The 15401-nt window shown below is 44.1% G+C and overlaps 1 protein-coding gene across 2 annotated transcripts in view; it reads right to left on the bottom strand.

Annotated features, from left to right (window-relative positions):
• Positions 1-15401, bottom strand: part of LOC124034589 (transmembrane protein 161B-like) — a 34189-nt gene that overhangs the window by 856 nt on the left and 17932 nt on the right. For both annotated transcript variants that reach the window (XM_046347987.1, XM_046347988.1), the window contains 8 exons: positions 13859-13956; positions 12906-13062; positions 10603-10754; positions 10218-10278; positions 9946-10086; positions 9579-9692; positions 9074-9248; positions 91-187 (listed from right to left, as the gene is read on the bottom strand). In XM_046347987.1, coding sequence (XP_046203943.1) covers positions 91-187; positions 9074-9248; positions 9579-9692; positions 9946-10086; positions 10218-10278; positions 10603-10754; positions 12906-13062; positions 13859-13956 — 995 coding nt within the window. The remainder of the gene's footprint in view (positions 1-90; positions 188-9073; positions 9249-9578; positions 9693-9945; positions 10087-10217; positions 10279-10602; positions 10755-12905; positions 13063-13858; positions 13957-15401) is intronic.

The raw sequence follows: 15401 nt of genomic DNA, 5'->3' as shown, positions 1-15401 counted from the left end.
GTACGTTAGCAGAGTGGTGGCTAAAGACTGCTGTTAAAACGTTCAATATACTGTACAGACAATAATTTCTGATGATGGTACCAAACTCACCTAAGGTTTTTAGCAGCAAGGTTGTATGCAGCAACATCACCAAGGGTGCCACATATTGTAGTGCGATTACACATAGGTAGTAGAAAATACGGGCCACCTGGAAAGCACAAGAAAAGAGTAAAGACAGTCTTCAAACCCAGCGATTTCGTGCCATTGAAATCCTTGGGCGGGCCTCTTAAGCTCTCTAGGGTAGGTGAGACGCTAACGTCCCACCAGGCCAACATCCGGTGAAACTGCAGAGAGCTAACATTCTAAATACACCATTTGTTATATTAAACATTCTTGTAAATGCATGTATCTTACATAATTTAAAAAATGAACGTCTTATTAATCCAGGCGCTGTCAGATTTCAAAAAGGTTTACTGCGAAAGCAAACATGCGATTTTCTGAGGACGGCGCCCCACACACACAAGTATTACTTGCATGTTCCAACCAAGCATTAGCGTCACGAAAGTCAGAAATAACAATAAAATAAATTGCTTACCATTGAAGATCTTCCTCTGGTGGCAATGCCAAGTGTCCTAACTATACAGTGAATGTTAGTTTTGTTTGATAAAATCCATTTTTATAGCCTAACATGAAACATTTGTAAACCGCTTGCGTCGTGATTTCCGTCTCAATCAACTTTTGATGAAGTGTTCATGGTAATTACACACACTAAACAAATGTTTATCCAGTTATGGTTAGTTTCATTGCAATCCTCTGGTTGTTACTAACAACCATACTTGATGGTTCTTTTCCCGGGACGTATTGACCGAAACAAACCGATTTGAAGACACCAATCAATGACCTCATTGCGCACCAATGGTAGGACCGGTCTATCGTTGATTGACTGTATTTTGGCCCAATGACCACTGATCATCTTGAAATCTAGCTTGGAAGATAGTTAATGAGCTGAGGTAAACAGCAATATCTAATGGTTATACGTTCGAAGACCAGCCTTTGTCATAAACTCGGGCGTAAAAGAGGTTCATTCGCCATTGCAAATCCTACTTGACCGAGCCACGAGTGTTACGCATAGCAGTACATATTAAATAGCATTTTCAACAAGTTTAAATATTTAAATTATGGCGAATAAATCAGGAAGAACTAAAACAAAGTCTAGGTATACAGATTTACCCCAAATTATAGAGGAAAAACTAGAGACAGCGAGACCGAGTTGCTTCAGGAAGATTAATCTTTCAGCAAAGCTAGTTTTGACTCCCAGGCGGAAGACATGTTTCTGCAATCCATGCTGGATTGGTCAATTCTAATAATGTCATTGTTTGAAATTAATAATATCAAATATTATTCATTTGAGATTTTTTGTTGTTGATTTTCTTATTTTATTTGCAATATATAAAAATATAATCTGTAATGAAATGTGTAAAGTACACATTGGCTATACTGTGTGTGTGATATATATTTGTTTTCATAAACATGGAATGGAACAGCATTTCACCATAGTGATTATGTTCCCTGTTCTCTATATATATCTGTTTATTTTACGTGTTGATACAGGGCTCATACATGAAAGTATTGTTCCTGATTATTTAAATATTTCACAGTGGCAGTGATTCTGATTATGAGCCGCCAATGTCTAGGTGTCCATCTCCCTCTGAAGCTGGTTCATCCAGCCGGACCTCCGCTGTCTCCGGCTCCACACCTACCTGGCCATCTAGAGGTGTGAAGTCAGTGACAAAGAAGAGGAGGTGGGGAAGAGAGAAACCTGCAGACAGAGGGCCAGAGGGTCGTTGTCACTGTGTGAGAAGATGATGTGGAACCGTTTTTTAGACCCAAAAGGCAGCCAGGACCTCAACTAGACATGACTGCAAAGTACAGGCCCCTTCAGCTTTTTCAACTGTTTTCGCCTCGTCAGTTGTTGATTCCCTGGCGTCGAACACCAATAAGTACGGGGCTAAGAAGCAGGCAGGAAAGAAAGAGGCATGGAATACCATTACCATGTCAGACCTTTTCTGCTACTTTTCAATGGTCATTTACATGGAGCTGGTGAAGTTAAAAACTCTACGGGACTCCTGGAAAACGTCAGCTCTCTATCAACTGCCTTTCCCCAAGACTGTCATGTCTTGTAAAGGGTTTCTGACACGCTCACGGGCGCTTCACATCAGTGACCCAGAAGTTGATGAATGCCTAAGCGGACTGAGCGGGGTACCATGGGATGGATCCGTGAAGATGGCCTACTCTTTGTGAAGTGGATGGATACCAGAGAGGTGGTCATGTGCTCCAGTATCCACAAGTCCTTCAGTGGAGATCAAGTCGTCAGGCGTGTGAAGGACGGTGCCGGGGCATGGACCACAAAAAAAGTCCCCATTCCAGCTGCTGTGAAGGACTACAACAAGGGCATGGGAGGTGTGGACTTGTCAGATGCACCGATAGGTTACTATAATGTTCTCCACAAGACCATGAAATGGTACAAGGCATTTTTCTATCATTTCATTGACATTGCTGTGGTGAATTCCTTCGTCCTCCAGAAGGAAATGGCCAAGAGCTGTCCCCCATCTCACAACTAGCCTTCAGGGAGCTGCTCATCCAGGAGAATGCTAGCAACAGCAAGTCCACTGCTGTTGCTGTCCCTTCTGCTCCAACCAGTGGTGTTCACCTGTCCAGATTCATCTCTGCAGGCATGAACGTGCCTCAGGGCAAAAAGGGCACAGTAGGGAGACGTCGTTGTGACCTTTGTCACAGGAAATGCCCCATCACCTGCACCACCTGTTCAGTAAGCCTCTGCTTTACAGCAGAAAGAGACTGCTATGGGCCATGGCACCAGCAGCACACTATTGTGCAGAGGACTGAGGGTCTTCACAATATTGTAAATAGAAAATGTGTAAATAGTTACCCTTGTTATTCGTTTGTTTATTATTATTTGTATGTTTTTTGGGGGTGTGGGTTAGAATAGCATTTATGTATTTTGTATATAGTTCTTTCCTTCAAAATGTATCACTGTACCATTCGGCCACTTGGGTACATTTGGGTACATTTGTGTGTGACACCTGGGTGACTTCATGCTCAATGTCATGTAGCTCGCTCATTTTTAAAGTTATCTGTCCAAAACTTTGCTCAGCTATTGTTGCCATCGTATGTTCTTCATTCAAATCATCCCCAGCATCCTATCTGTATGTTTGTCTGTTCTTGGTCATTTGAAAGATGATGAAGCAACAATAAAAAACAGGATACCAGAGAGGCCTCTAATGGCCTCTAAACCTTCAAGCTGTATACTGGACCCTATTCCAACTAAACTACTGAAAGAGCTGCTTCCTGTGCTTGGCCCTCCTATGTTGAACATAATAAACGGCTCTCTATCCACTGGATGTGTACCAAACTCACTAAAAGTGGCAGTAATAAAGCCTCTCTTGAAAAAGCCAAACCTTGACCCAGAAAATATAAAAAACTATCGGCCTATATCGAATCTTCCATTCCTCTCAAAGATTTTAGAGAAGGCTGTTGCGCAGCAACTCACTGCCTTCCTGAAGACAAACAATGTATACGAAATGCTTCAGTCTGGTTTTAGACCCCATCATAGCACTGAGACGGCACTTGTGAAGGTGGTAAATGACATTTTGATGGCATCGGACCGAGGCTCTGCATCTGTCCTCGTGCTCCTAGACCTTAGTGCTGCTTTTGATACCATCGATCACCACATTCTTTTGGAGAGATTGGAAACCCAAATTGGTCTACACGGACATGTTCTGGCCTGGTTTAGGTCTTATCTGTCGGAAAGATATCAGTTTGTCTCTGTGAATGGTTTGTCCTCTGACAAATCAACTGTACATTTCGGTGTTCCTCAAGGTTCTGTTTTAGGACCACTATTGTTTTCACTATATATTTTACCTCTTGGGATGTTATTCGAAAACATAATGTAAACTTTCACTGCTATGCGGATGACACACAGCTGTACATTTCAATTAAACATGGTGAAGCACCAAAATTGCCCTCGCTAGAAGCATGTGTTTCAGACATAAGGAAGTGGATGGCTGCAAACTTTCTACTATTAAACTCGGACAAAACAGAGATGCTTGTTCTAGGTCCCAAGAAACAAAGAGATCTTCTGTTGAATCTGACAATTAATCTTAATGGTTGTACAGTCGTCTCAAATAAAACTGTGAAGGACCTCGGCGTTACTCTGGACCCTGATCTCTCTTTTGAAGAACATATCAAGACCATTTCGAGGACAGCTTTTTCCATCTACGTAACATTGCAAAAATCAGAAACTTTCTGTCCAAAAATGATGCAGAAAAATTAATCCATGCTTTTGTCACTTCTAGGTTAGACTACTGCAATGCTCTATTTTCCGGCTACCCGGATAAAGCACTAAATAAACTTCAGTTAGTGCTAAATACGGCTGCTAGAATCCTGACTAGAACCAAAAAATTTGATCATATTACTCCAGTGCTAGCCTCTCTACACTGGCTTCCTGTCAAAGCAAGGGCTGATTTCAAGGTTTTACTGCTAACCTACAAAGCATTACATGGGCTTGCTCCTACCTACCTCTCTGATTTGGTCCTGCCGTACATACCTATACGTACGCTACGGTCACAAGACGCAGGCCTCCTAATTGTCCCTAGAATTTCTAAGCAAACAGCTGGAGGCAGGGCTTTCTCCTATAGAGCTCCATTTTTATGGAACGGTCTGCCTACCCATGTCAGAGACGCAAACTCGGTCTCAACCTTTAAGTCTTTACTGAAGACTCATCTCTTCAGTGGGTCATATGATTGAGTGTAGTCTGGCCCAGGAGTGGGAAGGTGAACGGAAAGGCTCTGGAGCAACGAACCGCCCTTGCTGTCTCTGCCTGGCCGGTTCCCCTTTTTCCACTGGGATTCTCTGCCTCTAACCCTGTTACGGGGGCTGAGTCACTGGCTTGCTGGGGCTCTCTCGTGCCGTCCCTGGGGGGGGTGCGTCACCTGGGTGGGTTGATTCACTGTTGTGGTCGGCCTGTCTGGGTTTCCCCCCTTGGGTTGTACCGTGTCGGAGATCTTTGTGGGCTATACTCGGCCTTGTCTCAGGATGGTAAGTTGGTGGTTGAAGATTTCCCTCTAGTGGTGTGGGGGCTGTGCTTTGGCAAAGTGGGTGGGGTTATATCCTTCCTGTTTCTTGGCCCTGTCCGGGGTGTCCTCGGATGGGGCCACAGTGTCTCCTGACCCCTCCTGTCTCAGCCTCCAGTATTTATGCTGCAGTAGTTTATGTGTCGGGGGCTAGGGTCAGTTTGTTTATCTGGAGTACTTCTCCTGTCCTATTCGGTGTCCTGTGTAAATCTAAGTGTGCGTTCTCTAATTCTCTCCTTCTCTCCTTCTTTCTCTCTCTCGGAGGACCTGAGCCCTAGAACCATGCCCCAGGACTACCTGACATGATGACTCCTTGCTGTCCCCAGTCCACCTGGCCATGCTGCTGCTCCAGTTTCAACTGGCCTGGGCCCTAGGACCATGTCCCAGGACTACCTGACATGAGGACTCCTTGCTGTCCCCAGTCCACCTGGCCATGCTCCTGCTCCAGTTTCAACTGTTCTGCCTTACTATTATTCAACCATGCTGGACCTGAGCCCTAGGACCGTGCCCCAGGACTACCTGACATGATGGCTCCTTGCTGTCCCCAGTCCACCTGACTGTGCTGCTGCTCCAGTTTCAACTGTTCTGCCTTATTATTATTTGACCATGCTGGTCATTTATGAACATTTGAACATCTTGGTCATTTTCTGTTATAATCTCTACCCGGCACAGCCAGAAGAGGACTGGCCACCCCACATAGCCCGGTTCCTCTCTAGGTTTCTTCCTAGGTTTTGGCCTTTCTAGGGAGTTTTTCCTAGCCACCGTGCTTTTACACCTGCATTGTTTGCTGTTTGGGGTTTTAGGCTGGGTTTCTGTACAGCACTTTGAGATATCAGCTGATGTACGAAGGGCTATATAAATAAATTTGATTTGATTTGATTTGAAAATGTATGTTTATTTCCTTGTATTTTCTTCTACCAGATCTATTGGTGTTATATTCTCATACATTCAAATCACATTGTGTTTCCTTTCAAATGATACCAAGAATATGCATATCCTTGCCTCTGGGCCTGAGCTACAGGCAGTTAGATTAGGGTATGTCTTTAGGCGGAAATTGAGAAGGGGGGTGGGGGTACCCCAAAGAAGTTAAGTATTTTGTTTCCTAAAACACAAGGCCAAATCTACCCTGGAGTTACTTGCAAGAAGGCAGTGAATGTTCCTGAGTGGCGGAGTCACAGGTTTGACTTGATCTACATGAAAATCTATGGCAAGACCTGAAAATGGTTCTCAAGCAATGATCAACAACCAATTCGACAAAGCTTGAGGAATTTTGAAAAGAACGAGCAAATGATGCACAATCAAGGTGTGGAAAGCTCTGCCAAAGGTGCTTCTCCAAAGAATTGACTTAGGGGTGTGAATACTTATGTAAAATAAATATTTCTGTAATTAATTTTCAATACATTTGCAAAAAAAAAAGGATATATACAGTTGAAGTCGGAAGTTTAAAACTAGTTTTTCAACCATTCCACAAATTTCTTCTTAACAAACTATAGTTGTGGCAAGTCGGTTAGAACATCTACTTTGCGCATGACAAGCCATTTTTCCAACAATTGTTTACAGACAGATTGTTTAACTTATAATTCACTGTATCACAATTCCAGTGGGTCAGAAGTTTACATACACTAAGTTGCCTGTGCCTTTAAACAGCTTGGAAAATTCCAGAAAATGATATCATGGCTTTATAAGCTTCTGATAGGCTAATTGACATAATGTGAGTCAATTGGAGGTGTACCTGTATTTCAAGGCCTACCTTCAAACTCAGTGCCTCTTTGCTTGACATCATGGGAAAATCAAAAGAAATCAGCCAAGACCTCAGAAAAAATAATTGTAGACCTCCACAAGTCTGGTTCATCCATGGGAACAATTTCCAAACGCCTGAAGGTACCACATTCATCTGTACAAACAATAGTACACAGGTATAAACACCATGGGACCACGCAGCTGTCATACCGCTCCGGAAGGAGACGTGTTCTGTCTCCTAGAGATGAACGTACTTTGGTTCAAAAAGTGCAAATCAATCCCAGAACAACAGCAAAGGACCTTGTGAAGATGCTGGAGGGAACAGGTGCAAAAGTATCTATATCCACAGTAAAACGAGTCCTATAAATCGGCAAAACCTAAAAAGGCCGCTCAGCAAGGAAGAAGCCACTGCTCCACAACCGCCATAAAAAAACAGACTATGGTTTGCAACTGCACATGGGGACAAAGATCTTACTTTTTGGAGAAATGTCCTCTGGTCTAATGAAACAAAAATAGAACTGTTTGGCCATAATGACCATCGTTATGTTTGGAGGAAAAAGGGGAGGCTTGCAAGCCAAAGAACACCATCCCAACCATGAAGCACAGGGTTGGCAGCATCATGTTGTGGGGATGCTTTGCTGCAGAAGAGATTGGTGCACTTCATAAAATAGATGGCATCATGAGGACCCCAAGCATACTTCCAAAGTTGTGGCAAAATGGCTTAAGGACAACAGAGTCAAGGTATTGGAGTGGCCATCCCAAAGCCTTGACCACAATCCTATAGAAAATGTGTGGCAGAACTGAAAAAGCATGTGCGAGCAAGGAGGCCAACAAACGTGACTCAGTTACACCAGCTCTGTCAGGAGGAATGGGACAAAATTCACCCAACTTATCGTGGGAAGCTTGTGGAAGGCTACCCGAACCGTTTGTCCCAAATTAAACTATTTAAAAGGCAATGCTACCAAATACTAATTGAGTGTACGCAAACTTCTGACCCACTGGGAATGTGAAAGAAATAAAAGCTGAAATAAATAATTCTCTCTACTATTATTCGGACATTTCACATTCTTAAAATAAAGTGGTGGTCCTAACTGACCTAAAACAGGAAATTCTTACTAGGGTTAAATGTCAGGAATTGTGAAAAACTGAGTTCAAATGTATTTGGCTAAGGTGTATGAAAACCTCCGAATTCAACTGTACACTACCGTTCGAACATTTAGGGTCAATTAGAAATGTCATTGTTTATGAAAGCACATTTTTTGTCCATTAAAATAACATCAAATTGATCAGAAAAAAAACTGCAGTTTCCACCTACAATAGTCATTTACAACATTAACAATGTATTTCAGATCAATTTGATGTTATTTTAATGGACAAAAGAACGTGATTTTCTTTCAAAAACAAGGACATTTCTAAGTGACCCCAAACCTTTGAATGGTACTGTATATAAAAAATAAAAATAAAAATCGCAGGAAATTGGCTTAAAAATTTTAAAAAACATTTTTTTTTAACAGAAATTCAACTGCGCCCATTACCACACCACTTAAGCCCCTTTTTGATCCAGAAAAACAATGGGGTTTTAGAGTTCTCATACTCTGCCCATCTGTCAAGGCCAAATTATTATCAGATTCAAGGCGCTAGGCTTGGGACGATAAACCGAAAATTACAGACAGACATTGCCTCCCTTGTTACCGAAGCATTTTTCTTACATCTGTAATTTTGCTACATAAAATTCCTGTAGATTGTTCTAAAACCATTATTTGGTCAACATTAATAGCCTATGCACAAAGATGTCGGCATTTCTCTGAAGAGCCAAAAATAAATCTGATCATTCTGGATCCTGTTTTGACAGGTTGCACATTGAAATATCAAATCATACATTTCCTGGATATGTTAGATGAAATAGTCTATGAGTCAAAAAGTAAACTACCATCTCAGTTGTCTTACTTGGCACTGGGAAAAAAATTGTCTAGAGCACTGCCGCTAATGTAAAGTAACTGTCCATAAAATGTTGTGGTATTGGGCCAAATAGTTACATTTACCATGACATAACCTTTTGTCGATATTGCCCAAATGTAACAATTTCCCCCCCAAAAACTTTAGTATAATGTATCGCTGATTTATTGTTTCCGAAGAACATTGGCCAATTTATTGCGATATGGATTTTTTTTTCTCCATATTGCTCAGATCTACGTGTCACTCACCATCTTCTGCAGATCAACGGTGCTGATGCGTCCCGCCTCCTTCTTCATCTGCTCCACGCCCTTCTGGGCCAGGCTGAGGTAGGCCTGGAGGTGGTGCCTCATCATAGCCAGGCGCAGCACACACAGCAGCAGGATGGTCCATAAACGCAACGTATCGTACATCTCCTCAGTCATCCTGGTGGAGAGAAGAGAGACAGAGAGAGTCAATGTGTGAGAGAGAAAGAAAGAGTGTGCGAGTCAGTGTGAGGAAAAATGATTGGCCAACCCAAGTCAATAGCGTGAGAGAAGGTGAGGGTAGGAAAGAAGAGAAGTGGGATGACAAGGAGAGGTGGAAAGAGAGGAGATGGGAAGCTGTTTTACATGATGCAACTTACTACAAATATTTCAAACATTGGAAAGGCCTGGCTCTTTGACCTTGGGTGTGCCGTGTCATCACCATACATGTGGTTGAAAAGCACTGGGAAAACATGAAATGACAAATGAAACAACCCAGAAGTGAACTTACAAAGGCACACTCTCCTTCCCCAGGGTAGGGTTCAGGATGTAGTCCTTGGTTATGGGCTTGACCCACAACAATACCATAATAAGAGGGCCCAGGAAGTTGATATGAAGCAAGGTCCTGGGAGACAGGAATAACATAAATAGGTCACACATTTTATTCAGCAAAAGCCTTGCCCTATCCAAGAGTCCTTGAGAAAAGTGAATGAGTCCTCATAGGATGTCTCCCCACTCCAATGTGTGTTAACTGCGAAGATCTGAAAACAACATAACACTCACACAACTACCACAGCAAACTCATAGAGGAATGGGAAAACAGCAGCTGTTGAACTGTGGTCTGGTTGAGGAAGGAAGGAAGACTGAAAGGAACTCACTGTGTGACTTTAGCTGTAGTCAGGTTGAGGGCGTCCAGGTGCATTTGGGCCAATCGTAGGCCGGGGAAGGTGAGAAATGCACCAATCAGAGAGCAGAGCAGGGCCAGGATCAGCTTAAAGGTGAGTTTAGATATGGGACCCCTACAGAAAAGAACAGAGACACAGTCATACTGGGTTAAAGTCTATTTTACATTCATGTGTCAAAACACACAGTCCAGGAGTCATTTAGATTAACGACACCATGCATACTGATAGAATAAGCTCTTACTTACTGGGACTCCAACCCCTGGTTCTCTAAAAAATGTGTGGCACTTTCGGAGAAATTTGCAAAACCTAGGAGGAAATTAAAACATCTCTATATTTTAATTTGTCCTACAAATACCAGAAAAACAACAATTACAGTATATTAGAAAATTGGATTCAACTATGGTCCTGGGGAACCACAGTGTTTGCATGCTATTCTATCCTATCACTAACACACCTAGCTTGGGGAGTTGAATTGTATGTGTTAGCACTGGGCTGGAACAACAGCCAGACCAGCCTGTGAGTCCTAAGGGTTATATTCATATGGAAGCAAAGTTTTGCACTAATGAATAGGTTCCAGGCGCAGGACTGAAGAAGTGCTATCTAGCCGTAATGACAGATGGTTCCACTCACCTGTCTCCAGGCCGAACTCCAGGTAGTTCTCGGTGACGATGAGGATGGCCATGGCTTTGACGAAGAAGAAGAAAGCGAAGGTGATGCAGAGCGAGCGCTCACCGCCCTCCTCCAGCTTGAAGTAGAAGGCCGTCAGGGAGAACAGAGTCTTACTATGGGGCACGGGAGTTAAGGAACACACCAGCAGGAACACACAACTCATGAAATATAGCCTACAAATCATACTGCTGAGTGCCTAGGCTGTGCAGAGATCAAAAATCAATCAAATTGTCACGTGCTGAATACAACATGTGTAAACCTTACTGTGATATGCTCACTTACAAGCCCTTAACTAACAGTGCAGTTCAAGAAAGAGTTAAGAAAATATTTACCAAATAAAAGCAAGTAAACAATTATAAAAAGTAACACGATAAAACAACAACGAGGCTATATACAGGGGGTACTGGAACCGAGTCAGTGTGCGGGGATACAGGTTAGTCGATGTAATTTGTATATGTAGGTAGGGGTGAAGTGACTACGCATCCTACACATGTATCTGGAGTAATGGTGTAATATACCAGATGTATCAGAAGCACTACTGCATTGTGACCGGCAACACACACACACACACACACACACACACACACACACACACACACACACACACACACACACACACACACACACACACACACACACACACACACACACACACACACACACACACACACACACACACACACTAGCATCTGTCTCCCTCTTCAACAGTAGCCGTCATACATTACCCTTACCCTTTGGTCCTTCTGTTCAGTTGGTAGAGCATGGCGCTTGTAACGCCAGGGTAGTGGGTTCGATCCCCGGGACCACCCATACGTAGAATGTATGCACACATGACTGTAAGTCGCTTTGGATAAAAGCGTCTGCTAAATGGCATATATTATTATTATTATTATTATTACCCTGGGGTTCAATGGGCCGGGCTTCCTCAGACCTAGAATGGTATTTTTTTGACCGTGTCTCTAGAGCTGGCCTGGCTCTCCACGGAGAGGGAGCTCAGCCTTTATTTCACAAACCAATGTCTCAGTGCATTCTGAATGGGGGAATCCAAAGGACTTTTACTGTGGGGTCACAAACAGGATACTAAAGGCTGCATTTTAAAAAGTTACTTGACAATTTCGAGCTAGCCTCTCAAAAGAGCAATGCAGATTGACAAATCTGTCAGTGAGGCTGCTGCTAACGTACCCCTAAACACTATCTGGGAAGCAGCCACAGAAAGTAAGGTGAAAATATTGCAGCAGCATTTCTGTAAGAGTATCTTTTGCCCATTCCAGTTATACCATCACTGATTGTCTTGATAAGTCTAGGCTAACCAACGTCTAATTGATGTGTATTAGTTTGGGTATTCAACGTCATCAACATTTATAGAAACTCAGAGCTCAGGAACAATCATGAGTTTTAATACTGAGCCGATGCAACCTGTGTTTTTCCTAACTTGCAGGAAAAAAATGTTATCTGCTAAATACATTCAAACTTAGCCGTTTTAAGATTCCATTCCATGGCTTAGATGCGTCAAGTTGAGGTTAACACAGCAGGTGCCTGGCTGCAGCCTCTGGCTCTTTACCACCCCGAGAGGGTTGCTGGAGATGGGAATCTGAAATCAAGTGTGGCATTAACACACAGACCATCGCATGCCCATCATCATCATCTTCATCATCCATCCAGCCGTGCTCCCCCCTCCTCCTCCTCCCACCACCTCAAAGTCTCTTCTTTTCCCAGGCAAATCAGTCTGGTGGGCTGTGAAAATTGAGCATCCAATCTTCCTCAGCAGGTAGGCAGGAAATGACATTCAGCCAGTTCCCGACAGGGAGTGTGGGAAAGATTGACTGTGGCGAAGGATAACGCGTTGAATATAGTGACGTGTCGGTGGAAGAAAGTAACAGGTAGGGGGAGACAGGTGGTGGCAGGCAGTGGTTGGAGCCATGTCTGTCAGTTTATGGCCACTAACTGCCTGCTCTCCTGATGATCTCCTGATGCTCCCTGACTACTGAAATGGAGCCTGGAAACAATCAAGGCTCTCGCTCAGGTTTTTTTCTGTTAACCAGCAACAGAAGGGATGATTCTCAGTGTGTGTGTGTGGGATACTGCTGAAACTCTTTTACTAGGTCTTTAACCCAACATTTTGGGATTTGGCTTGACGGTGCTACTAGGTGAGATCAAATTGAACCTTCAACATCCTCTCGACAAATGTCAAATTGATTTGATATAAAAAAAGAGTGATTGAAAGAGAGAAGGATGTATTGAAGGATGTATTGACTGAAGGATACATGACAAAGGCAAGGACCAGCAGGCACCACACCACGCTGATGTTCATCTCTCCTGAGGGCTGGGCCACAGTGTAGTACAGCTCTGTGATCAGATACACCACTGTGGCTGCCACCGTGAAGTCCACCAGCCACTGGAACTCTGGGAAGTAGTGCAATGCTGCAGAGACCAGGAGAGGTGGGAAGAGGAGGGGCAGCGGGGAGAGGAAGGGCAGCGGGAAGAGGAAGGGCAGCGGGAAGAGGAGGGGCAGAGGGGAGAGGAGGGGCAGAGGGGAGAGGAGGAGCAGAGGGGAGAGGAGGGGGAGGAAGAGGGGAGAGGAGGAGCAGAGGGGAGCGGGAAGGAGCAGAGGGAAGAGGAGGGGCCGAGGGGCAGCGGGAAGAGGAGGGGCAGCGGGAAGAGGAGGGGCAGCGGGAAGAGGAGGGGCAGCGGGGGAAGAGGAGGGGCAGCGGGGAGAGGAGGGGCAGCGGGAAGAGCGGGGGAAGGGCAGCGGGAAGAGGAGGGGCAGCGGGAAGAGGAGGAGCAGCGGGGAGAGGAGGAGAGGGAAGAGGAGGGGCAGCGGGAAGAGGAAGGGCAGCGGGGAGAGGAGGAGCAGAGGGAAGAGGAGGAGCAGAGGGAAGAGGAAGGGCAGCGGGAAGAGGAGGGGCAGCGGGGAGAGGAGGGGCAGCGGGGAGAGGAGGGGCAGCGGGTAGAGGAGGAGCAGAGGGAAGAGGAGGAGCAGAGGGAAGAGGAGGAAGCAGAGGGAAGAGGAGGGGCAGCGGGGAGAGGAGGGGCAGCGGGGAGAGGATTAGTTTGTTAATTTATGACAGTAGTTCTGGATGGGGATGTTGATATTTCAGGGAAAATGTAGATGTGCACAAATACTGATTTATGACGATTTGTTGAGGATCAAGGGACAAAACAAAGGTCATAAAGATAAGATGATAATTGAATAATGTTTGTAGATATGGCCTCATACCTAACGTATCCACTTCTGTGATGCACTTGGTCTCCAGCTGCAGGTCTATGTCCTTGGGAATGGTCAGAGGCTTGTAATCTATGTGGCCATTGTTCCTCCTGGGACAAAAGACAGTGCCAAATCATTACCAGACAGACGGACATGTCCCATGTTGCAGGCAGGTGTACTCATGTTTTTCGCGGTCATTGTTCCACCTCTAATCAAGTGCACAGCAAACACTGCTTAATACAAATATACTGCTATCAAATCAAACTTGATTTGTGTACAAGGTAGTGATGGGGTTTGAAATAATTCCACTATTCAAATAGTATAATTTTGCCAGATATCGGGATATTCGAAATACATGTATTTAACCTGAGCACTGCTGCATGATATCATCTAGCGTCTTTCAGCGACAAATGGATCAACCAACAGATAACGGTACTTTACTTGAAAAATAGTTGGGCAACACTGAGCAGATGGAGGGAGAGAGATGCCAAGGCAACTCGGCTACAGCCAAGACTAGATAACTTGTAACAGCCACGTTATTTATCATCCCATAACATTAACAGTGCTTGTCTTGACTGGAGTAGCCTAGTAGTAGAGAAGATAGCTATAGTAGTTAGCTAAGCTAGCCAGCTATAGCTAATTGAGGCCACATGCTGTGCTTTCTGCCCAACCCCATTCAAATAAAAAAACAGCCTACCTGTTGGTTGCTCGTTGTAGCCTACTCCTCAATTCACACACTTTTAATTACGTAATTTATTCCATCTGGCATTGCATTAGTGAACTCTCACTCCACTTGCAATACATTGAGCCTCTTTGCACGTGCATGTCATAAAAAAAAATACATTGACAATTTTGTTTTAGTAAATTAATAATTTGAAATGTCATGGTATATTCTTGTATGTAACAATGTCACATGGATATTTTAAGTTAGAAAAAGCCTTTTCAACGTTATAATAGGCCTATATACATTTTAACTCTCATTAACGAATACTCACAAGTATTGAAATACTAATGTCCGTTCAGATATTCAAATAACTGCACATCCCAAGTACAAGGTCATTTGGGCATCTGCTATCATCAAACTGGCTAGCGTTATCAAACTGGCTAGTCTTCCTTAACTTAGTCTCTATTATCAACCTAACCAAGGGGTGCTGAGCACTGATGCTTTCTCTTTTGTAGTGCGGATTAGGGCCCATATAATTCATAAATCAAATATTTTGTCATAGGGCTAAAGGGGGCGAAGTGCAGTACAGGCTGCAAGAGCAGCACAAGGCAGAGATTGGGCCAGCTGTTCCTGGGACCAACTGACCTTTCTAGTGGGCCTTCGGGACACAGGGCAGTGTTTGCTCAGCTCTGTGTGTGCTGGATTCAGAAGACAATACCTCGGCAAGACACTGGAGCCAAACATGCCCTGGACACATTTCAATTCTGTGGCACCTGACTGGAGAAAAGGGCTTCACAACAAAAGGAATGGACATGTGTGGCACAAGCAGGCAAAAGGACAGTGATCAGTCTTTTGAAGCATAAGCAAATGTGTGGCGTTGAGCTACGAGCT

This window comes from Oncorhynchus gorbuscha, linkage group LG04 (genome assembly GCF_021184085.1).
Source record: "Oncorhynchus gorbuscha isolate QuinsamMale2020 ecotype Even-year linkage group LG04, OgorEven_v1.0, whole genome shotgun sequence".
NCBI classification, from domain to species: domain Eukaryota; kingdom Metazoa; phylum Chordata; class Actinopteri; order Salmoniformes; family Salmonidae; genus Oncorhynchus; species Oncorhynchus gorbuscha.
This window is presented reverse-complemented; position numbering and strand designations above follow the sequence as displayed.